Source organism: Branchiostoma floridae, chromosome 18 (genome assembly GCF_000003815.2).
Source record: "Branchiostoma floridae strain S238N-H82 chromosome 18, Bfl_VNyyK, whole genome shotgun sequence".
Lineage (NCBI taxonomy): Eukaryota > Metazoa > Chordata > Leptocardii > Amphioxiformes > Branchiostomatidae > Branchiostoma > Branchiostoma floridae.
In genome coordinates this window covers 8,740,432-8,764,881 of record NC_049996.1, presented here as the reverse complement: position 1 = coordinate 8,764,881, position 24,450 = coordinate 8,740,432, and the positions used below count along the sequence as shown (strand labels likewise).

At 42.4% G+C, this 24,450-nt stretch overlaps 1 protein-coding gene across 5 annotated transcripts; it reads right to left on the bottom strand.

The window, feature by feature from the left end:
• Positions 1 to 651: 651 nt before the first annotated feature.
• Positions 652 to 24,242, bottom strand: LOC118405794 (protein Wnt-9a-like). 5 transcript variants are annotated; one of them, XM_035805550.1, is made up of 5 exons: positions 24,030 to 24,242; positions 15,735 to 15,985; positions 14,282 to 14,320; positions 12,500 to 12,771; positions 652 to 2,906 (listed from the first exon to the last, which is right to left on the bottom strand). In XM_035805550.1, the coding sequence occupies exons 1-5, from the start codon at positions 24,215 to 24,217 to the stop codon at positions 2,427 to 2,429; spliced, it is 1,230 nt and encodes a 409-aa protein (XP_035661443.1). In that variant the 5' UTR covers positions 24,218 to 24,242; the 3' UTR covers positions 652 to 2,426. The 5 variants fall into 5 exon arrangements, with proteins under 5 accessions (XP_035661443.1, XP_035661444.1, XP_035661447.1 ...); XM_035805551.1 differs by having other exon boundaries at positions 652 to 2,891; positions 24,030 to 24,238; XM_035805554.1 differs by lacking the exon at positions 24,030 to 24,242 and adding an exon at positions 16,159 to 16,428.
• Positions 24,243 to 24,450: the final 208 nt, after the last annotated feature.

Sequence of the window (24,450 nt, the reverse complement as noted above, 5' to 3'; positions counted from 1 at the left end):
AGATACAAACGTCTACATGTCCTTTTTTTCACCATTGTCGTTTGAATATGACGTCACGAGGAAAAGCCCGCACTTTTTCGACGAACGCGGTCACAGGCACATAGGTGTGTCCCGAATTTCATAGAATCCCCGCGCTACGGAGCTGTTTCTTTGCATATGTTGTAAAATAGTGTCCTTACTTAAAGATCACTTAATACTTAGTCGACAAGCAAGAGTGAGCAATAGTGTTACATGTTGGACACGAAGCCCTAAACAAGACAGGCATTTCGACACGGGTGTTACTTTGATATAATTCAGAAATTTCTAACGCAAGATACCACCTGGCCACTAACTTAGATGTTTTTGTAAGCAATATGATATAATTTACTATACCAAACCTTAGCAATGATTATACTTTCAAAGACTGTGATAATGTTTGCAGTTTTTTCTGTTTTTCACTTCTGTATATGTATGCGTTTATGCGTGCGCATGTGTGTGCCGCGGAACAGTGTATATATGTCTCTTTGTGTGTGTGTGTGTGTGCGCGTATGTGTGTGTGTGCGTATGTGCATTTGTGTGTGTACGTGTGTGTATGTCTATATGCAGATATTTATGTTCTCACTACTTACATATATCATGATATATAACATGAAATAGATCCAGACCTTGGTATAAAAAGAGAAGGAATGCCTTTATTACATTCTTCAGTTCATCTGAGAAAATGCGGCCCCTCTCACCAAGAAAAGTGCTCCGACTCGGCCATGAAATAAATTAAAACAGCAACAGAGGAAAACACGGATTCTTTTAAAGAATTGCACGCCTATCAATTGTAGCCTTTGGGGGATGCCCTTTTTAGGGAACAAAGCATTGACCAATATAACAACAGCTGTGAGGGCTATTTCCAATATAAAGCGGGGTTGGAAAGTTTTCCTGTCCCCTTCTAATCTATGTTCATACCTTTATATCCACTTTTGTAACCCATTGACTTACCTTAACTATGCCCACACTCCCAAAATCTTTAAGGGCATTCATGTTAATATTTCTAACACTTGACAAATTTCTTCCCGCTTTACATCTACTTGAAAACGCGCGTTAAGTTCCTTATATTACCTTCCTTGCTGGGTGAATGCTTCGTTTTCTGTCCCCTGCCTTTTGGGTTAACAAGACGGATGGGAACTTTTTGTTTAAGTCCAGAACTGGGAGCTGCGTTGTCGACAAGTTTGGTCGCTAAAAGAATCAATATTAAGACATATGGGCGAGATAATGTAGTTGTTACGTAGACCGTTTCGCATTGAATGGCGTCCCATCACCACATTACTGATGCTGTAACTACACAAATGTATATACATGGTGATCTACTGCTGTATGTTAACACGTTTGTGACAGTAACAAACGATTGTAAGTGCTTTTCTATATACTAAATGATATCCCAAACCATCAAACGGCTCGATCGTGTCTCCTAGTCTTTTTTTCTATCGGAATTTTCACATCTACCCAGTGCGCAGGCGCAATGTTTTTGCGTCTGCGCACAACGTTGCCATCCCATAATAGTCGTCACAAAATGGCTGTCCCATAGGGACATGACGTCACAATTAGTAATTATGTACAAAATTGTGAAAATGGTCGTATCATCCAAATCGTTATTTTTCTAAAGCCTTTCTTTTCTTCGTATATCCAAATCAAACCGTCGCGCAGCCAATACAAGCTATACATACATTTTTACAACATCGTTAAGAGTATGCAACGCAAATTTTTTTTACAAAATAATTCAAAACAAAACGAGAGAGCATAGCTATATTTTTTTTCTGCATGGCGGCAAGCTGCACTCAGTTATCGTTTGGGTGTAGGTATACTCAACAAAAACTCATAGCGCTATTCCAACTTTCCATGTGTCTTATTTGCACTTTATAAAAGCTGTTTTTTCATGGCATTCATTGTAAAAAGACTCTTCCCCTGGACAGTACAGAACGTTCCACATTTACACAACACAATTTTCCTCCTGATAAATAAATACGTCTTCAACATCTTCCTCACGGGAAGCCAAACATTCAAAACAACATTTTTCTACACTATTACTTTCATCTTAGTTCAACCTTTCTGGAATATGTATACAACAGTTACACATTCTTGTTTGAAAAGTATATGTACAGGAAACGGGTGACAATAATACATAGATCCTACTCTCCAAGTAGAGGTTCGACTCCGACTGTTTTTTTTTCACGTGTTTTAGGCGTTTTTGTGAGGCTTTCTATTTTGCATCATTTTCTTTATGCCAGCCGGCCAAACGACGAAGACGGTGGACATGGAGAAAAGTGCCAAAAAATGTAATAAAAACAAAAAAAAAAAACACCTGAAGCCGAACCTCTGCTTGGAGAGTACATAGATCGGAGCTTCAATAACAGAGACATATAGAGATGGAAACTATCGGTAAAGCATTATATGAAGGGTTATTTACACATGTAGATATTTTCTCTCGTGTTGCATTCTTTGCACTCGACATAACAACACCATTTGACCTGGCACTGACAGGGTCTCTTGATGACGAGACTTTGTGTGTTGTGTCCCCTTCCACAACAGATACTGTCGCAGTTCTTCTCCTTGTCACAGATTCGGCCTCTAGTGCCGTACGAATATTTCCCCTTTTTGCAGTAGCTCGGAGAGTCGTCGACGAACACCATGTCGTTGTTCTTCGGGCCTTTGGGCGCCTCGTTCCCGACGGGTTCGTTCATGAGCTGCGCTCTCTCCCCCGCGCCGTTGGTCATGCTCACCACCTTCATGGCCTTCTCGTACTTGTTCTTTAAGACGTCTCCGATCTCGTGGAAGGGTGCCAGTTGTCTCCAGCAGGTCTGCACGCTGCAGGACCCCGACACGCCATGGCACTTGCACGTCGTCTTCACTCGGGACCGCACCACCTGATATGTAACAGACTTCTTTAAATAAATATACTTTGTTAGGAGGTGAGTAGGAGGTGTTAGTGCTGAAACCAACGGTTAGACGTTAAACCCTTCGGGGTCTAGGGCGGCGCCTATCTCCATTTCTATAGCCCTTGGGCCACACACTTTTACAACCACTACAGTCCACGGTGTGTCCGATTGCTACACTCTTTCGGGAAGTGTTAGTGCTGAAACCAACGGTTAGACATATTTAAAACCCTTTCCACAGCCTCGATGTATAGGGCGGTGCCTATCTCCATTCTATATCCCTTGGGCCACACAGTATTGCAGCCACTACAGTTCATTGTGTGTTCAATTGCTACACCCTTTTTCAGTGCTGGTCTGCTAAGCAGAGAAAGTAGAGATGTAGGTTTAAACCCAGGCTGGGTCATACCAAAGACTTGAAAGAGACTACATATTGTCAGGACTAACAGGTGAAACGACAAAATGTGAGCATGGGAAAGAATGTGAACTAGGAGATACATTAATCTTTCTGTCCATCCATTCATCTATTCGGTCATTCTGCGGTTCAACAATTAGCACGGCTTGTCAACACTTGTGGCCCCATGATGACGCGAGTATGCTAATTATTTGGCAAGCCTAAGACTCCTTAAGGTCCTGCTGAAAGACCTAACACAAGAACACATGCCCAGCTCTTAATTGGCAATCCAGAGTGAAAACCTCAACCAGGTCCTACGTTCCTTAACTCTCCCCAAATCACCCTAGCTAGAACAATCCTTCGAGTTCTCGTATATAAACTTAAAAAGGCAATTTGAGAAAAAATATCTAACAGGCATGTCTTATGACAAGATTTTTCAAAGGCTACACACACAACTACAGGTATGTCATTCGTAGGCTAGGCATTCAGTTATAATTACTTAGATTTTCCGTCATTTCCAAACAAGAGGCATCTCATCAAATGTGCGGGTCTGTTTAGATGCCTATTTTCTTTGAGGCGTTAAAATTTCATTAGAGAGATTTATAATAATTCCAGGTCTTATATATGTTTATGGTTCTGCTTCCCATTCTTGGCTTCTTCAGTTCATAAATTCAACCGGTGTTCTTGGCAAATCAAGGGAATTTCTTTTCTTTTTTTAAAATAATGGTGTCAGGTTTTGTAAAAAGTCAGGGTGACCAATAATCTTTGTGCGAACCAAAATTCTTACGACCGAAATGTTTAACACCAAAGCGCAACAACGAAGACAGACTACACCTAGAGATGTCCACGTCTGATGCAGAATCGTTGTTATCGAGGAGCAGCACCCAAAACGGAAATGTCAGCCAGAAAACCTTAATCTGAACTCAATGAGTCGCTCCTTTTAAGATAAGACTGTAGACGTCCTCATCTTGCCTTTACTTATTGTTAACCACATCACAACTTAAAGGTCTTTGTTTGATGATGAAACAGGTGTACGATATGACAGGTAGAGTGGCTAGGTTTGATGGATCTGTTACTGTAATCTCCAGGCAGATCTACCGGAGTTTAGCTGGCCAAGGAGTGTTCTGAGCCACCGGGGATCTGCTGTCACTGAAACAGGGAGCAGCATTTCTATTCATTAATGGTGTTACTGCCCCTCTCCGTGGCCATACTGAATACAATAAGAAGATTCGGGGTGCTAATGCTTTTACGATGTTGAATAGAAATACTCCTCCTTGTTTCAGGCTCAGAACACTCCTTGGTCAGCCAAACTCTTTATATGACACCAGCAGATTACTGTTATTGGTGCTTTTTTTCTGTGTCCCGGGGGCATGACTGTGCCCCCCTCCCCACCCACATCCGCCCGGTGATAGTGGGGAAACAAAGACCGGAACAGGCCAGGTGATAAGGAGCGGTTCATGATGAGACATAATGAAGATTGATTCGTCACTGCGGACAGGTTTAAACGTGTCGGTAAAGCTATATGGTCCAGGGTTCTGGGTATCTCTATCATCTTTTTCTACAATTTGAAGGACAAACAACTTAACGGTAAAATTATGGCATAAATGTTCCTGCCATGATGAGACGTAATGAAGATTGATTCGTCAATTCGACAGGGTTGAAGTGACGAATGTAGTCTCCTTAATTCGAAGACTTTCAGCGGGACTGGATTTTATTTAGGCAGTTTGGCTAGTTTCTCTATTATGCTGAGAAAGGGAGTTTGCCATGGAATTGAGTTTGCTTAGAAAGGTAGATCTTGATCTGGGGGTGAAATCAGTGCTATGATGTCACTGCCGTGGAAGGAGTTTCGCCACGCCTCTTTGTTCTTTTCTTTATCATTCTAAAATTTAGAGGAGAAATAGCTTTACGATATTCTTTTTTTTTTCTAAAAGTTTACAGAAAAATAACTTCAGAGTAAAATCATATGTTCTGGCTATGGAGAAGCAAATGACATAACTTGCCAAATTTTGACATCTAGATGACAGAGCTGCCATATTGTTTTGTCGGTCGGGAGCCAGCAAAGTTCTACCACACAAAAACTGAGGTTCTTTTTTTGATTTTGAAAAAAGGGTTAATGATGTGGCACTAAGCATACTGCACTTGTGTTTCTTGTTTGTTTGTTTGTTTGCTTGTTTGTTGTCTACCTGGGCCTATCTCTGCGGCAGTTTCCCTGACGATATGGCGATACGAGCCCGCCTTAATCACACGGCTTAAGATAGAGCGATGGTATCTCCGTCTCCTGTCGTCACACTGGGTTCCAGAAATAAACGTGGGATTATTTCTCCTCTCAAAAGGACAATTGCCTTGTCTGGTGCTGGCCTGACCTTTGTCACCTTTGCGTCGACGTTTGGATTCACTGTAGACGGGGTTTGTTCGTGATATACATGTACATTTTATTTGTGATGCCCACAATTTACCCAAGGTTTAAACATCTAGAAAACCTAAAAATCTACAATCTCAAAACCCAGTTATCATTAAAAACGTGGGCTTCTCATGAAAACGTTTGAATTCACTGTAGATGTCTTTCGTTCGTGATATACATTGTATTTGTATTTGCAATGCCCACAATCTACCCAAGGTTTCATCATATAGAAAACATAAAAAGCTACATTTCTTTACTGAAATCTCAAAACCCAGTTATCATTAAAACGTGGGCTACTCATGAAAAACGTTTGGATTCACTGAAGACGGGTTTTGTTCATGATATACATTTTATTTGTAATGCCAACAATTTACTCAAGGTTTCATCATCTAGAAAAACTAACAAGCTACATTTCTTGACCAAAATCTCATTTATCATAAAAACTTGGACTATTCATGAAAAGCTGCCCCCAAAGATGTCAAACCCAAAAATGTATATAGAAACGCCAGGTAAATCTATAGACTAGATCATGTTATTGTATCGGTTTGTTGTCTTGCAATTATTAGCCCCAGGGCAGATTGCAAATAGAAAGATTCAATTATGCTGATACGGTAGCTAAAATGATCGCACAACATGATCTGAACAAAAATACCACTAGTCTTACACCCCTACTTCTCTAGGAATAGTTAAGTTCATGCTTGTCGTGGAATAGCTTAATTCATCCTTTAGACTGGACCCCCTACATGCGTAGATCTTTAATACGAAGTCGCGTAGTCGCGTTAACTTATCGCAAACCACATCGCAATTTGGGTGCCTTTATGGATGAATTGAAGGGTCTCCACAAATACGATGATTCCACTGATTTGTTGTTGTCAAACCTTTGGGAATGGAAACTGATGAGACCAATTTATGTTGACCTTTTCTTGAAGAGGTGAGGTGTGATGACTAGTTAAGAAGTTGTGGCGATTTAGGGTTGGGTTTCCGCCTTCAACACGCACCGTGTGAAGATTGACATGGTCGTCGCAAAGTTCGAGATTATTCGAAAGCGACAGCAATTCGTCTGCATGACGACGTGACGACATAGGGTGGTGATGTATTGATAAAGGTTGTTCTATTCGATCTTTGCAAGTAATAAACATGTCATGTTTAGCTACATTTTAGGTTATTGATCTATATCAGCTCTTGTTTTAGCTAATGGATCACATACACATAGTTTTGAATCCTACTATAGGATTGCAAAAACAAAACGTTTAACAACATCTTATTATGAAAATAGAACCGTTTTGCCTGTAGCTATCAGTATCGGGCAATCCCACCGCTGCCACCATGTTACAACAGCTTTGGCACATACAGTATATATTTACTGCTACATCTTACCTGCATGCAATGTAAGAACATAAAGGTTCAGAGTTGCTAGCGGATATGTTGATCGGTAACACTTAACCAAAATCCCTTTCTGTATCTTTTTAAAGATTTTATGCGATATTGCTTTGATATAAGTTGTCAAAGGTTGTATAATATGCATGACTGTAATTGCAGTTTATTGTTCAAATATAACTGGATATACGACGTTATCATAGCTTTTGAGTCGATCCTAAACTTACGATTTTGAATCGATCCTACATTTAGGATGGGAGACGAAGATGTTTTCGTCAACAGACACTTTGAATGGTTGGTCGATACGGAATGTGCATTTACCGTTGTTACAAAATTTCCCTGCTACCAGTTGAGCAAAGGGGACATACCTATATAAACGACTTTTGAGCCAGGTCAAATTATTCTCTTCGTTGCGTACGCCCATGATAAACGACGCTCTCCGTGCCGCTGAAGTATGCTGCAATTTATCAATGATAAGGACGACTGTTTGTTCTGTTATTTTGGGTGGGCGATAGCACAGGATATATAATTGTTCTTGAGTCGTTTTACGAGCCTACGGAAGGTTGGAGGAAAATACCTTGGTTTGGTACCTCTGGGCAGGAGGCTCGCCTCGAGATCCGATAGGGGTGTTGTTTCTTTCTGTGTGATTGCACCTATAAGTCAAGATCATTTCACTGGATTTGTATTAATTTTGGCACGTTTTTATACTTATTGGCGATTTTGGAAGCCGTACTGTATTTTCAAGCATTGCGGAATCATAGACCGACACCTCCCATCTTGAAATTAGTGTGGTACGTGGAAAGCAATTTGCTGTTAGATGACGAATGAAATTTTGGTCACAATTGTAACATTGGATTCCTAAGGATCATCTTTCTTTGATATTCGGATATGCAACATTTCGACTCTTGTTTTCATGATTTGTATCAAAAATATGATTTTAGGGAGTCACAATCTTCCTCGATGTAGGGGTAGGTAGTCGACAAGTTTTATTCCAATTTGTCACAAGAAAATTGTGGATATTTTAAGAACAAAATCTAACAGTGTTAGGTGGAAAATACCTGTGTACTGTCACTATGTACCAAGCTATAAAAACAATGTACGAAAATAGCGGGGTGGTTAAAAGTTAACCGACTCGTGAGGCTCAAAGATCGATGTGTCGCCCCCCTCCCCCATTCCTACTTAACGACATTATATTCATATCGATGTTATATCTAGTAACCTAGCAACGGCCACATTCCTCCCTTTTTGGTAGTGACCAAAACGCTTTAATAGATGCATGAAAGAAAATAAAAGCTACCAAACCAAACAAATGGAGTCCAAATCTGGCCACTTTGCTATATGTTGTACCCCTAAACTGGCTTACGAAGCAGTTTTATCCAGTTGTATTTAAAACATCACGATGAACTTAAATCTAGAGGGTTTACTTTCATGTATTTAGTGGAATATTCCTTTGTTCTTGATTGCAGTTATATTGTATATTACATGTATATATCTACGTTAATGTATTATTGCAGTTTCTTACATTCTAAAAACTTTGTGCTGCCACCCAATAAAATGCACGAAATACATAGCCGTTACTGAGAATGTACTGTTCGCTATTCTCACATGGAGACATTGACCGCTACAGGGATGTGACAAACACCACGTTCAGTTACTCTATATAGTATATACTCCGGGTGACCTCTGCCCCTTACAGAAAAGGGTACAAAAAAGCTATGTTGAGGGTTGGACCCGACTGTTGACAGTTGTCCGTTATTTGTGTTCGTTTTGCGCGGTTTGTTGTCGGTTCGTGTACCACTCTCGCCTTACCGACAAAGGCACAACTCTTCAACACTCCTACAACTAGGTTGTAAACAAGAACATTAGCTTTCTTCTCTTTCAACCACCAGAAGGAAGCTCGTTTTTTATACTAGAGACACATTGCCGACATTTCTTTTATTCTATCTACATGTGCCCGTACAAAGGCACAATTCTTCAACACTCCTACAACCAGGTTGTAAACAAGAACTTTAGCTTTCTTCTCTTTCAACCACCAGAGGGAAGCTCGTTTTTTATACTAGAGACACATTGCCGACATTTCTTTTATTCTATCTTCATGTGCCCGTACCTACTTGCTTCTGTCTTACACACTGAATTTTTGCCTCATTCTACAAGCTATGGCCGAAAAAATTATAACAAAAATGAAACTCCCAAAACGTACGTTGAACATATAGAAGGCTTCTACCCATAAATCATTTTGTTCACTTTACCAAAAATATTTCAATGTCTTTTTGTACGTTTCTTATGCTTATCTTTAACAATGATCTTGTCTTAAATGCGCCAAACATTATCTAAGTTTAAGTTGAAAACTAAAAGATATATCTTTTATATATTATACGTCTATCTCTGCCATTTCTACTTAGATATATATCTTAGAAACCCGTCTCTCCTTGTGTCCCGGTTTTTAAGGATGTCGGTTCGAAAGACTACCTTCTCGAATAGGAATCAATTATGAATTTCGAATGAGAACATTTTTGTCTGATCTTATTTTTTTGAAACCTCAGTGTGTTTCCGTTTATAATCCCACTCCTTTGTTACAAAGGGAAAAGTATATGTTATGTTTTGTTGTTGAAAGATGCACATTCATCATAATTCATAAATGCACCAAAAGGCACCGGAATTAAAAAGACTTATCCGTTTTAACATCTTCAACATCAACTATAATTTTAGATAAAAGTTTTTGGAGGAGAATCCGACAGTCACAATGCTACGAAGCTTCCCACGTGTCTCATAACTGTGGAAATTTCGTTGAGGATACAACAAGAGTGTCCGGAATTTTTCCGGAGAGGAAATTTGAGAGTTTGGCCCCCAAGGGCGATGGCACGGGGCAAGCATGCATGCAAGATCTATCGGGACACCTTCTATATGGGCGAGCGTTTCGGACTGGGAAGCAAGAACATTCCCAGGGTACACATGTACCTACGTTTTACCACGTTATCAAACCTAGTACTTCATCTTTACTGACTACTTGTTATTTGAATCCTTATAAGTCGCTATCTACACCCAGACGTTCGAAAGTGACTAGATTTTGGACATAAAGAATTCTACATTATACTTATAGGAGCACCTTCTAGATGGGTGAGTGTTTCGGACAGGGAAGCAAGAACGTTACCATGGACCTGTACCTACGTTTTAACACATTTTCAAAGCTAGTACTTCATATTTAGCGACTACTTGTTCTTTTGAATCCCTATAAGTCGCTATCTACATCCCCAGACGTTCGAAAGTGACTAGAATTTCGACACAAAAGAATTCTTAGTTACACCCACCCGAGTTACCAATTTGCAGTCTCTCTCTTTCTGTCAAATCGTCTGACAAAAAATTCGTCCGTTGCCATGGCGACCGGCCAACAATTCCAATTGGTGACTGGGTGGGTAGGATTACCTGCTGTCTTTAATACAATTACCGACAACACGGCACATTCACCAGCCGCCACCCTCTTCACCCCGGCCTTTATCCCACCGAGGCAGCTACGCAAACGCCGCGGTGCTTCAGCGAGCTCGCGCACAAAGGGCCCCACCGAAACCCAAGCCAAACGGCTACTTTTCCCATGTTTTTCTGTTTGCCACACCTGACTACACTTATTCACTCCTCCTCCACTGGAAAAATATTTTCGCTTCTCTCTGAAAAGCCCGGCCGTCGCTCATCGCGAGGAGCCTGAGGCCCGACCCAACTGTGCCTACCTGGTGGACATACCGCCACAAAGTCGCCCTAATCTCACCCCCAAAATTAAACCATTTCAAGGGGAAAAGGAAGGATTTACCCGTAATTGTCTTGTGCAGATATGTGTAAAAGACTTTAAGAACCGATAGGCTAATCAGAAAAAGGGAGAGTCGAGGCTGGGAAATTGTTTCTTGGGTCAGATTCTTGAGGACGCAGTCATGCAGGGTAAGGTGTGATGGGTATCATGGCTAGATTATTGTGGCTCACATGCAAGCCGATCAACAACTATCCCACACAAATAACACTGGCCTGATACCAAGCAGGTTAAACAATCCTATTTTAACCTCCTTGCTGATACTGACATATTTTCTACGTGAATCAAAATCACTTTCGTAGTAGTCATGCAAGATATGGGCGCACGGAACATTTAATGACGCTTCCTTCTTCAAAGAAAGAAAGGAACCCAAACCACAAGAGTTTGTCCACGAAACAGTCATCTCTATATCAACATTTGTTAAACCCCTTAATTCTATTTTCAGGGCGGACATGTTTTCGTGTATTTCTTCTTTAGGAAGAAGTGGTTTTCACACAAACCCGGATTAGGACCTTCCACCCACAGGAAAGAACACCTGTTCATTATGTGGACAACTTGTCATCACTCTGGTTTTCCTCGTCTCGCGTACAGATTTCCTAGTCTGAACTAAATCACTTCCTATTCCCCCGCCTCGAGTTACACTGAGAAATGCACCAATACCAAGAGAATGGCTAGGGACCCAAATAACGGGGACAAAAATGTCTTTTTCTTTATATTTTAAGATTAGTATCCATGCACTCTTTGTCCTATCTTTATGTTGACTTGAAAATTGTGCCCTCCCTTACACTTTGTTTGCGAAAGAACATATCATAACTTTAATAGTGCAGAGATATGGATACGTTATTTTGTTAGAAGTTGCATTGTTCTAATGGTTATTTTTAGAGCTAACTTGTAGAGATATTGAAGCTTGTAGTGCAGTATGGTGAATATGGTTGTACTCTTTCGTGACATAGGAAAGATTTACTGATAGAGGTTGTTTGATAATATCAGAATGATCACAGAAAATTCACATTCTTTTGTTTGACCACCAATGCCCAATACGTAGTCATTCTATTTCTTATAAAGTTGTCACGGTTAGATAAAGGCAAAAAAGGGTAGAAATGGGACAATGATAGGACAACACTGTTGAAACTTGCAACCCACACATGCCAGAGAAGAGGGGTTCGTTCTACTATGGTACTCAGATTCTCGGATTGGTACTCGGATTCCTAGGTTGGTACTATTCTATTTGTTATAGAGATATAGATAGGACGGTATTGTTGTATTATTTTGAAACCCACACGACAGATGAGAGAGGTTCTACTATGGTACTCACTCGGATTCCCAGGTTGATGTTATTCTATTCTATTTGTTATAATAATGTAGAATTGGGACGAAGATAGGTCGGCACTGTTGAAACCCACACACGACAATTGAGAGAGGTTCTACTATGGTAATCTTAGAACACTAGTTGTACCATCATGAAACCCACACACGACAGATGAGAGGGGTTCTACTATGGTACTCACTCGGATTCCCAGGTTGGTGTTTGTTATAATAGTGTAGAAATGGGACAATGATAGGACAACACTGTTGCTTGTACCACTATGAAACCCACACACGACAGATGAGAGAGGTTCTACTATGGTACTCACTCGGATTCCCAGGTTGGTGTTATGCCTGTCCACGGCGGCTCGCAAGTCCTGTTCCTCCGCCTTGTTCATGCTGAGAAACTGTCGCGCGAATTTCCGGGAATATTTCAGGTTGTCCCCGCAGCCTCCCCACAGCCAGGTCTCCCGGTTATCGATGTCGTTGAAGCTCTCGTCGCACGTGCACCTCTCCAGCTTCCCGCTGGAACACGCGCGGCCCAGGGCGTGCGTCAGCCCCGAGGACGAGATGGCGTACAGGAACGCGGTCTCCTTGAACCCTGAAAACCCAGAAAACATTTTCTTAGAAGTCTGTAAACCCAGAAAACTGTTTCTTGAACCCTGAAAATCCAGAAAACACTTGTTTTGAAACCTTTAAACCCGGAATACTGTATCTTTGAACCCTGAAAACCCTTTCATTGAAGCCTGTAAACCCAGAAAACGGTTTCCTCGACGTCTGTACACCCAGAAAACTATTTCTTTGAACCCTGAAAACCCAGAAAATACTTTCTTTGAAACCTTTAAACCCGGAAAATTGTATCTTTGAACCCTGAAAACCCCCAAAACACTTAGTTTGAAGCCTGTAAACCCAGAAAACTGTTTTTGTGAACCCTGAAATTCCGGAAAACACTTTCTTTGACGCCTGTACATCCAGAAAACTGTTTCTTTGAACCCTAAAAACTCAGAAAACACTTTCTTTGAAGTCTCTGTAAACCCAGAAAACTGTTTCTGTGAACCCTGATAACCTAAGAAACACTTTCTTTGAACCCTATCATTATCAAGCCAGCATCACACTCACAGGCTATAGATTTGTACCAAATATCCGAAAACGCACATGAGTAAAATACGGAATAGCAAATGCAGCCACAACATGCATGTTCTACTACGCATTTGTTAGGAATGTATCCCCCATATATTTACATTGTACATATCTTATTTGTCTTATCCGCTACTGTGTAACAATTGCAGAATTTGCATCTTCATTTGAGAGTGAAGAAATACGTTAAAAAGATTGAAAAGAAAGCACTTTCATATTGTGAAAGCAACTCACAGCTCTCATGGTAGGTATATACAGGTAAATCACTTAAAATATATATCGTGTAAACTGCACTTATCAACACAATTGTGATAACGACTTTATCGCTTCCTTATCATCACTAGTTCAGGAAGGCTATAACAGGACACACATATACACACTATGGAGGAGGGGCGACCTTAAAGGGGATCGAATAAACATCATTTTCCGCTTGGTCTGGGCGCTAAAAAGCCCGAGACTCCATTGTTTGGACAGCAATTGTAGTCACAAAGGGCCGTGCCAGGCCTGTATAGACCACTACTTGGTAATCAGCAGATTGTGACAAGTCACTGCGTATGAAAAAAGGGAGTAGAAAGCGGCTGATGGAAGAATCGCCGAGGGGTTACGGTTACTCCGGTGGTGGCGGGATTAAAAGAAGATAGGTACATAACATCCCCCAAATCCCGCCTATTATCCGCTGTTTTCTTAGCATCGAGTGTTGGTAGGGACATTTCCCTTCCGAACACATGCTCCGACAACTAAGGAGAAACAAGGGGACAACAGCCGCCAACAAAAGCGGCAACCCTTCATTTTCTTCCCGCATCTTTCAACTCTGAATACTGATCAAAAGGAGCGTTCGGCCCGGTTTGGTTTCTCTGGCCGGTCTTGTTTCTGCTTCGGCTCAGACCGCATAGGTCTTTGGGGACGGTAATTTAGACCAATTACAAGTTTTCAAAAAAAGCGTGTATAACAACAGAAGAAGAGACGAAACTCACTGTTTCTTTCACGTGAACGTTTTCGCCCCTCAGCCACATCTAGAAATCAGAAAATTTTCAAACTTTAAAATCTTTCCAAAAGGGGTAACTAAAATAACGCATCTGCAGCTCCTAGTGCCAGTGCGATTAGTATAACGTATTTTTTAAAACCAAAGCTTATAAAGAAAAGCCAATGCGTGCTTTTGAATGCAGTACCGTGAAGGATACAAGAGGATGTTGGCAGAAAACACGCAAGGCGCTTAAAAGATCTGACAAGCCACGTAACTATTTGCACATGAAAGCGTCACCGCCAAAAGCAAGCAGGTTGAATACAGCACCGAGAAGCAAGGAAAATAAATAGAGGCTCAACGTGGAACAACATCTGACTTTACAGTGCAAGCACTTTGGCCGAACTTGAACGATTTTTAGTGTGTAGTGGCACACATAGCAACAAGAGAACTACTTTTTCATTCAGTAACACTTCACACGACAAACATGTTTAGAAAGAGCAACAATTGTTTCAGTGTTTGGTGATATTGCATTTCCATTTTCACAGACATTCCTGTTGTGACAATGTTCCAAAATGGTGTAATTTTTTTAGATAACCGACAATTAGTTGTAGTTAGTTTGAACCCAAAGGCTAAAGTTGCAGTCTATTTTTACATTGTGGCCGTCAATCCCGAAAAACACAATAGAATGTAGTCTTTGCCCCTTGAAAATAATTCCACTGTGTAGGCGGGGATTTGTTGACCGAGAAAAATGCCTACCAAGCAGTGAGCTATCTTGTACGGCAGCAATGGTTTAACAAAAACAACATGAAATCGATCAAAATCGCTACGGTACAAGTTTATGATTTCTATAAGTGTTTTTTTATGAGCCTTTTGCTGAGTCATTTTACATGACACGTGTTTGCGGGTGTTAGAAGCTTGAGAACATGTCAACAGTTTCACAACAACGAGAAAACGGCAGGTGTCTGCGCCGTACGACGGTATGTCCATGAGTCGTTTTGCAAATATTACGTCTGTTTAGTGAGCAGTGTCATTGCTACACGATATAACTAGACTATGGTGACGTTCGTCGTTACTGGTTGGACAGTTACAGTCGTGTCAGACGACGATTTAAGAAAGGGAATCCAACACCCGGTAGTAAAACAGGCGACAAAGCCGGGCCTTAATCGTGCTGTGTGGTGTTACAGTATGTTTACCGGGAGGTCCCGTGTTTGTGAAGGCTGGTGGGGAAGGCTACAGGTGTAAAACACAGCCCCGCGGTACTGTATATACTTTATCACGGGGGCCGACATTCGAGACGACTAGGCGATGGCTAGCTACTAACGAACCATCAACACAGCGGCGAGCCGAGCTAGCATGGTCGCGAGCCGGCACACATAAATCATCGGGAGATGCCGCGATACGGGAGGGGGGAACGTTTCACGTTGTTGTGTGTTGTGTTGTGTTATGTTGTGACGCGGACTTACCTCTCTTGAGCATGTTCAGCCTTGTCTTGCCCAGGGTACAATTCCAGCGCTCGTTGTGAAACTGATGCTGACACTCCCTGGCGGACATGTGCATGGCCTCTACCAGGGTCTCGGCCACCCCGGCGTCCCGCTTACACATTCGCCGCTGTTTCCTCTTCAGTTTGAAGCTCTCACAGATCTTGACGGGCGGCAGGGCGTTGATGTCGTCCACTCCGAGCGGCAGCACCATCAGAGGCTCCCTCCCTGTTAATCTGTAACGGAGGACGAATGAATGAAAAATCGCGGATTTATGTGTATACATTGTAAACGGAGCCGCAGCCCGGTGTTTTACGGCTGAACACGGGAGCACCCCGACAGTCGTGACGGGTGCTGTCGGAGGGCACGGGCGGGAGAGGACGCGAGGAAGCGCCGAGGACACACTCACCCGAAGTACGATAGGGCGTCCGGGCCGGGTATCAGGTCCCACAGCAGAAGTACTCCAAGTAGGCAACTAGCAGGCGACATGATTTTGTCAGTCCAACCTTGCACATATTTCGTAATCGCGCAGCGGGTTCGAGTCCCTCTTATCTTGGAGCGCACACTGCATGACGACTGCGTAATTAATTATACACGGTGTCACCTGGCCAGGCCCAGCGACAACACATCCCATTGGCTGAAAGTTTCCAGTGGGCGGTTTTTGATCCCCCCCACCCCCACCCAAAAAGCAGAAACCACCCCGCGCTGCGGCACCAACAGGCCTGTGGTTAGGGACGACATGCCGGACATGCCTGTACCTGTGCCGACCCAAAATTGCACGACACCCGTCACTGAGCAAATTTATAATTCACCCCGCCCAAACAAACAAAGCACACATGAAAAATTATGCCTCTCTCAGCGCGAGGAGTCGATCCAAAGAACCACCAGAAACATCACCGAAAATAGAAAAGGAAACGTCACAGTCACACGACTCGTCAGGTCTCACCTTTCTCCCCGCCCATTTTCATCGATCATCGCTAATATTGGCGATGATTCAGTCGGTGACATTCCTGGCATACTTCCCAGAAACAAGGACGTAATGACGAGCCCCCCTCCCAAAGACGACATGGTAGCTCCGGACGTTGATAACATCATCGCGCACTTCAGTAGACACACTACCTGTTGGACGGAGGCGCTCCTGCCTGCCGCTTGACTTGCCAAGCGGACCGCGTTCCTTCTGTGCCGGCTACTGTTATAGGCTGGTCTACCCCGGCCACCCAGATACCAACAACACAGGCCTCAAAGGCGAGCCGGGCATGGCCAGGTTGTTTATTGTGACTGGTTTTTCCTGTGATTTAGAAAAGGATGGACATTCCAGGACGGCGACCTGACGCGAGCCCGAAAACTACGACGTTTTTTTAGTCTACTACAAAGACACGTTCCTACAGCGCGAATTTATCAGAACAAAACTTAAGGGCAAAGTTCACGGGTATCTCGGGTATCAGTTGTACGACAAGTGTTCGAGTATGTACTAACCACCTGTCTAACGTAGCCTCTGTTGCAGGTTGCAGCCTTCGAACCAGCGCCCCCCTCTAAAATAAAAATCAGCCCCTGGTTTTTATTTTAGGGGGGGGGGGCTGGTTCGCAATTTTCAACGTTGGCTAGGTTCTCTTTTGCCGGGAAAGGGAGTTTTCCGTGGAAAGGAGTTTGCTCCGTCTCGAAAGCTGCAAAAATAAAAACCAGCCCCGTCCTAAGACTGCAATGGAGGCTATGCCTAACACCCCACTTGACGTTCTATAAAAGTTTCGTCTCCACATACTCGTGCTCAGACATGTTTCTAACAAACAGTCAAGCAAAAAAGATCGTCTGATGTTCAAAACTTGACTGACAGAACATTGACCTTAACCCACACAAGGTCAGAGCACCCTAGTCGTGATTTACAGCACCGAACGCGTTAATTGCTGTTATGGAATTTACAACAAGGCTCAATAGGCTATTAATTCTGTTATTGTGCCTTATGTTACACCTTCAGGTGCGACGGCAATGAAATATGGCACTGCACTTAAATAGGGTTGTTATGTTGAATTGAATACGAGGAAGAACTTATGAGGAAGCACTTGGTTCAGTCGGCTCTGTGTGTTGGGAAAGGGAGAAAAATGCTTAGACGTGCGTGACAATTACTGTTGTCGCTTTGTACGCAAACAAAATACATCAGAGGATATAAGAGAATTCTCCTATTTCCTATAGTCTACAAACCTGATGAAATTATTTTCGGAAAATATATTAGAATGTTAGGGTTGGGTCTTTGTGTTGGCAGAGAGACAAATAATGTAACGTTTTATTATGTAAGGCTTTTAAAGACGTACGTTACAATTGCTGTTGCCGCTTTGTACGCAAACAAAATATATAAGTATGTTTGGGACGGGTCTGTGCGCTGGCGAACAGAAAAATTATCTTTTTAATACTAGTATGTAAGACTTTTAAAAACGTGATAATTGATGTTGTCGCATTGTACACACGCAAACAAAATATCGGCGCGCTTAAAACACGCGACATTTTCCCGTCACCTCTCCATGTTGACCCGTACATCTATTTTCCCACCTGTTGTGCGCAGGTCGGTGTCAATACCTACTTGGCAGGTACCATTGAAGGCGACGAGGTCGACCCTTCACTGGGGGTGTGGGAAGGGGGAGGGCTAAGGACCTTGCTAAGCAGGCAGTTAACACCCGAGACCTTTTGTAGTCCGGAGGAAGCTTTACATGTACACACGAGAAGAGTTTCGGGGCGTGAAATTGACAGGTGCAGGAACACTTAGCTTGTTACCGGCCCACCCGGATATGCCCCGGCGGGGATCAAGGGCCATCGGACCGACCCTCTGACACCAAAGGTCCCGTACACATAGCCTCCACTAGGCCGTCCTACGGGGGTACGGGAATCGTAGCCTGGGTACCATTGAAAATCGTGACGTAGAATTCGGCAAAAAATCTGGAAATTGGCTAGATTGTCCACGCTAAGGCTAATGTTTCCCTTCCGAAGGCTGGCCAACTCCTCTGGTAGCAAGACTCTCCTGGCAAATTATTTTCTACATACTTAAAGTAACAGCCCTGTTAGAGGCAACCGTACTCACGCCTTTCTCACTTTCGCCCACGACAGAAGTTCTGCAACGGTAAGCGCGCTTTGGAAAGAGGAAAACAAAACTGTTGGCATGGAAACGTGGTATCATTCCTGCTGTGGTATGCGGAACTGCAGTAGATGGGTCTCGCCCCCTCCCCACCCACGGGAAAAAAGGTAAACCCACGTCTGACAAAGTTAGCCTCTAACAGACTCCCCAGGTCGCTGGAAAAATAGTAGAAATTGGCCAAATAGACGGTAAACACACCAGAGGAGTTGGTTGGTCGAGGAGTACAGTTTGCGACCTAATAAAGGTCAACAAACTCCTCTGGTGTGTTTTTCGTCTATTTGGCAAATTTTGTACTATTTTTCCAGCAGCCTGAGGAGCCTGGTAGAGGCTAGTGTGGCGGAATGCCAAGTGGCCGTCCGACGCTTATCTGAGAGAGGTGCCCGGCCAGCCACGTTATCGGTGATAACGTTACAACGTCCGATTCAGTCGTGCGGGGATCGATGGTCGTTCTGCTGAGGACACTGCTTTTGTTGAAAAGGGAGGGGACGGACCCGTAGTAAGACAGGTGTGGGTGCTTGAGCCAGAACCCAGAGGTCCCGGGTTCGAATCCTGGCATGCTACCGATCTTGTGCTCTTGGAGAAAGCACGTTACACGACTTTCATCACTCAGGTGCAAAAATTGGTACTTAGGCCTGACTTCGGTTGGGGAGGTAAAAGGCAGTGGAAGGAGATGGTTGGGCTCCGTCTTCCAATACCGTGCGCTAGATACAACCTACTGCCCCTACGGCCTGTGTACTTCTCTCAGAGCATATCTCATAGCCTGTATTTATTCTAGGTCCTCAAATACAATGTAGCTGGATTTGGTAAGATTTTGACAGCGCAAAAAAACACTTTAATATAACGTCATAAACACGTACCATTACCACGATTGCTTGTGCAAGGTAACTTTCTAGGGCATCCCCCGGGTATACATAACGTACGTTCCTCTTGCAGTTAGAACTTAGATCTCCACCCTTCGTATACATAACGTACCGTCCTGTACAGGAATTTGCCTGTATGCATCCCCACTTCATGCGATGGCTCCGTAGTGGGTTAAGTACACAAGCCGCCATTACATATCTCGGTAATTATGTAGTCATTGCAAACTTTTAATTCGGTGTGAAAAACAAATACTCAGCAAAGATTGCAGAAAAGGACACGCCATTAACAACAAGAAATGGACTTAAGTGTCCGCTGAGAGGCCAATTAAAAACAACTCGATAGAGCAAGTACAAAGAAAGCCCTGGTGCAAACATATGGCGTTGTAAAATTGTTACAGGTGAAGAAAAGTGGGGGGGGGGGGGGGGGCAACACGTTGTTCAAAATATACATCACTCATACATTCCTTTTCTACAAAAATTTATGGAAAAGTTTCTTTCTTTAAGTGCGATGCAGAACAGTTAGAACGACGCCCAAGCATAGTCTTATCAGAAACAAGAGCTTCTGAAAAAAGCTAGTCTTTCGCTTACTTATATTGTGTAGGTAAAATTGTTTGGCATAGTTTGGTCAAGCGTGGGTGCCAAGTCTGCAACGTTGGCAGCTCTGGCACAGTTTGGTCAAGTGCTAGGTTATATAACTGTTTAGTAAGGTAGTGGTTCTCACAGAGTATATTTTACTTGAACTGTATAATAACACAACTGCATGAATGATGTTAACTTTATTCGGATTGTTTCGCTGTTAAGAACGGCTCTGTTACAGTACAACAGGGTTTTATGAAAGTGCACTGTAGTAATCAAATTTATCAGTAGATGTGTCCTGAATTTCTGCAAGAACAAACAAAGTATTGTCACCATAAACAACTGAACATAAAATATTAACATGGCATATACAGTAATGGAAATATTTTTTTTAATGGCAAGATCATGTGAAAGGTAGATATTTTAAACTAAAACAGGTCCGTGGTATGTTTAATGGAACGTTTCGTTTCTTTTAGTAACGCAATTATGCTTTTACTTGACGGAGTCGTGACGTCACGCGTCAGACTCACTCCGTCGAGCTCGGTCAGAATCTTCCCTTTCGAAATTATAAATTAAATGTGGGTAATTCTATTTTCAACGCATCCGAGGGCTACTATTTTGCTGAAAGAAGTTTGTTACACGAAAATAGCCTGAAATTTCTTAGAGTAAGAAATTTCCGAATACGCCCCCCTCCCACACCATGTCAGATGCGGCGCACGCATCTTACACAATTCTAGATTTTGTAGCGGTGATTTTCCATAAAACAAAGTAAATGACATGTCAAACTGTTCTCTACAATGTCTGTTTTATTATAACCAAACAGCGAACATGTTAGTTTATAAATTGTATACAATCTTACGAAGAAATCCTCACCGTTCACATCCGTCTCTGCAAATTCCTGCTTATAAGCCATACAGAAACCAAGCAGCACATTCATGGTAGGCCGATACGTATGTCATAACGTTACATACCGTCGAATCTGCAGGGTAGAATATCTCGCTAGCACGATATGGCATGGACCGCAAACCAAGCAGCACATTCATGGTAGGCCGATACGTATGTCATAACGTTACATACCGTCGAATCTACAGGGTAGAATATCTCGCTAGCACGGTATGGCATGGTCGACCCGGACGGACGGACGGACGGACAGACGGACAGAAATCTAATATCGGTCTGATTGCCTTTCGCCGCGGAAGCGCGGCGAAAGACAAAAAAAATGGTTTCTATCTATGTCTACTATATTGAGAAAAAAATCATACTGAATAAACCTCCACGATAGTAAAAAAACATTTGGAGCTTGACGCCAAATTTTGTACATACCAATAAGAGATAGTCGGAATATCTGACTTTTCAAACAAACTCTTTCTAAATTGTGGTAAGAATTGAAGATTGACTAGTTTTGTATTCAATAAGTGCAACACCACTGAAAATGCTCACGTAATTCGTGTGATTTTATTGTGACCTGCAAGTTGATTTTTTATAATCTGAATGTGATAAAAACATCGATATATGTTGTGGTAATGATCATCCCATTCATGGCCGTAATAAACTACGAGTGACAGCAGGTATGGGACTGTAATGATATATATCATAACAACAGTGGCTGTCTTGTCACTATATGCTGATACGTTTATTTGTTGTGGTAAGATTAAAAATATGTCCTGTTTTTATAACTTTATTCTCAGTGTGTCGACGAAAGTTAGACATCCAGGTAATAAGATATGCCAAAAAGCAGTTACTCAAGCAACTGGATATGCTATTTTTGAAATTCAAAATCATATCCAGTTTCTTGAGTAACTGCTTTTTGGCGTATTATCAGCGCGATACGTATATATACAACAAATCTAAGGACAACCGAAATGGCAGTGCATTCTTTCTGTGATGTAAAGATCCGGGCATTCTTATCACCAAGTTACGGCGTAAATTTCATTTATCACTTCGTCAACAAGCCACTTTATCATGGTGATAAATTATCAGTCATGTAAAGGTGGAAAGATTCTTCCGTTTCACCGCTCTTAAATTCACATCCGTCTTTCTTATCAGTGCTTATTTCGTCAACTCTTGTAGAAATTTTCATGTAGCGACGAAGACCCTTTTCTAAATTCAGATTTAAAAAGTAGAGATTATAGAGAATTCTTCCTTTCTATCTTCAGAAGGTCTTTGACAATTTGCTGAAATACAATGAATGTTCATGTATCGACGAAATGTACTTTGTTAAAATTAAGACTTAAAAAGCTAGGATTTTAAAAAATCCTTTCAAGCTTCAGAGTTTCTTTGAAATTCTGTTGAAGTACATACCATGCTCGTCAATGTCATAAGGTGTCAAAAGGACACGCCAAATATAAATGTCTTTTTTGTGTTGGGACCCGGTAACTTGTTTCTGGTCAAATTCTTTTGTGGACCAGAAAAAGAGAACAAGAGCAAAGCTTTGCCTCCTGCAAGGACTGTTTGTGAATATTTAGGTGGCAACGTTTGGGTTAGATTCATGTGAATGATTTCCTATTGTGTGAGGAATATATGTGCTAGGTTTGATCTTGACGAGTGGAGAGAGAAAAATGGCAAGAATGTCTGCTACCGACGTCATCTGGTGCACGCTCGACTAGAATTTGTTCACGTTCCCATCTCAACGTTTGGGCTAGTGTAGCGTTTGAAGTTTTCAACATTCATCATGAAATTTACTCAATGGAAAATCTGGAAAAGGTCCACTGAGTGCACCTATAAATGACATGACTTATCTCGATGAAAAGTGGCGGCTACTTTTGGTGTGGAGCACCTAGCTGTGATTAAAGCAGATGCGAAATGGCAAAAGAATAATGTTTACAGTCAAATTCTGCCATCATATAAAGTGAGGAAACATTGCTATTTGGACAACCCTCAACCGCCGAATCAACGAAATAGAATAGTACAAAATGTTACTGGATTAGGTACGCGCTAATATAACTATAACAATTATCACATATTCAAGAGCCTCAACTTATATATCTACATCGTCCACATTTTCCAACTGAAGATCTACAATATATCTAAGAATTTCGGATGAAAAAAGTGTTTGGGTGTCTCTATTACCCTAATCGCAATATATATCTGGAAAAATGCTTCTAGAGACTACAAATCGCAAAAAAAGTTTTAATTCTGATATTTGTGACTGTTTTTTTAAATGTTCGGGCTAGTAATATTTTGTTGCTGTCGTTTTTAAGAGAGGCTCTTTAATATATTTGGGGGCGACCCTCGACTTTGCCCCTTCTGCCTTATTTACCGTCCGACACCCGGGTAGGAACAGCGGCCAAATCGATACGAATCGATGGCGCAGGTCTGGTATTTTGACGTGTCCCTTATCGCCTGTTTGCCGTGTGTTGATCCAGTGTTTGCGTGGAAACGCTGGGTTTACCTACACAGCTCGTTGACGACAAAGACCCAGCTAAGCGGCTCCAGATAGTGCGACTAAGATTTAATAGACTTCCCCACAAATTAGCAAAAAGTGGACTGATTTTTCCAGAGATACCGCCGACGCTTGCAGCAACCTTTAAGAGAAGTTGTACTCAAGTTGGGCCTGACCTTATGACCGTTAATTCGCTTTGCATACAGGTGACTGTGCCCTGGACAATGAGTTTGGAGTTCATTTTGCCTGGGGATTGCTCCGTGTTTATAAAAACAGGCGCTGTTGTGCAGAAAGACGACAAAAGCTCGTGTTTGTCTGAGTGGGAAAATTCGGGCACATACCTGTACAAATAACGACGTTCTCGAGACGCAAACATGCCCGTCAGACGGCGGGGGAGTGGGCGGGAGTGGAAGACTTTGTTGTGGGGCTGCCGACGGGCGAGAGGAACATCCCCGCACGTAGTAACGTCTCTCCGCTCGAGAACGCCGGGACTTCCCTCCTCCCGTCTTCCCTCCACAAGAACGCGCATATTACCCCGACATCCCAGATAACATTATTTAGTCTCTCCCTACAGGAACAATTTATCACAGACCCACGTTGCACTAGTGCTAGGAACGCCCTCTTGTGTCTATTGTCCTCCGATATTGTGCCTCTCTATCTGGCTCAATCTCCCCACCACTTTATAATCGTCACTGACTGACATATATTCTGATATATTAGTTTGAACACGGGTCCGAGCGGTGATAAGGCCAAGGAAAAAAT

What these genes read in the sequence shown, in the direction of transcription:
- LOC118405794 (XM_035805550.1), bottom strand. Translation starts at nt 24,217, where the DNA reads ATGCGCGTTCTTGTGGAGGGAAGACGGGAGGAGGGAAGTCCCGGCGTT. An exon ending in GAACGTCGTTATTTGTACAG is followed by an intron (nt 15,986 to 24,029) that starts GTATGTGCCCGA and finishes CCTCCGTTACAG; the next exon opens with ATTAACAGGGAGGGAGCCTC. An exon ending in ACACCAACCTGGGAATCCGA is followed by an intron (nt 2,907 to 12,499) that starts GTGAGTACCATA and finishes TATTTAAAGAAG; the next exon opens with TCTGTTACATATCAGGTGGT.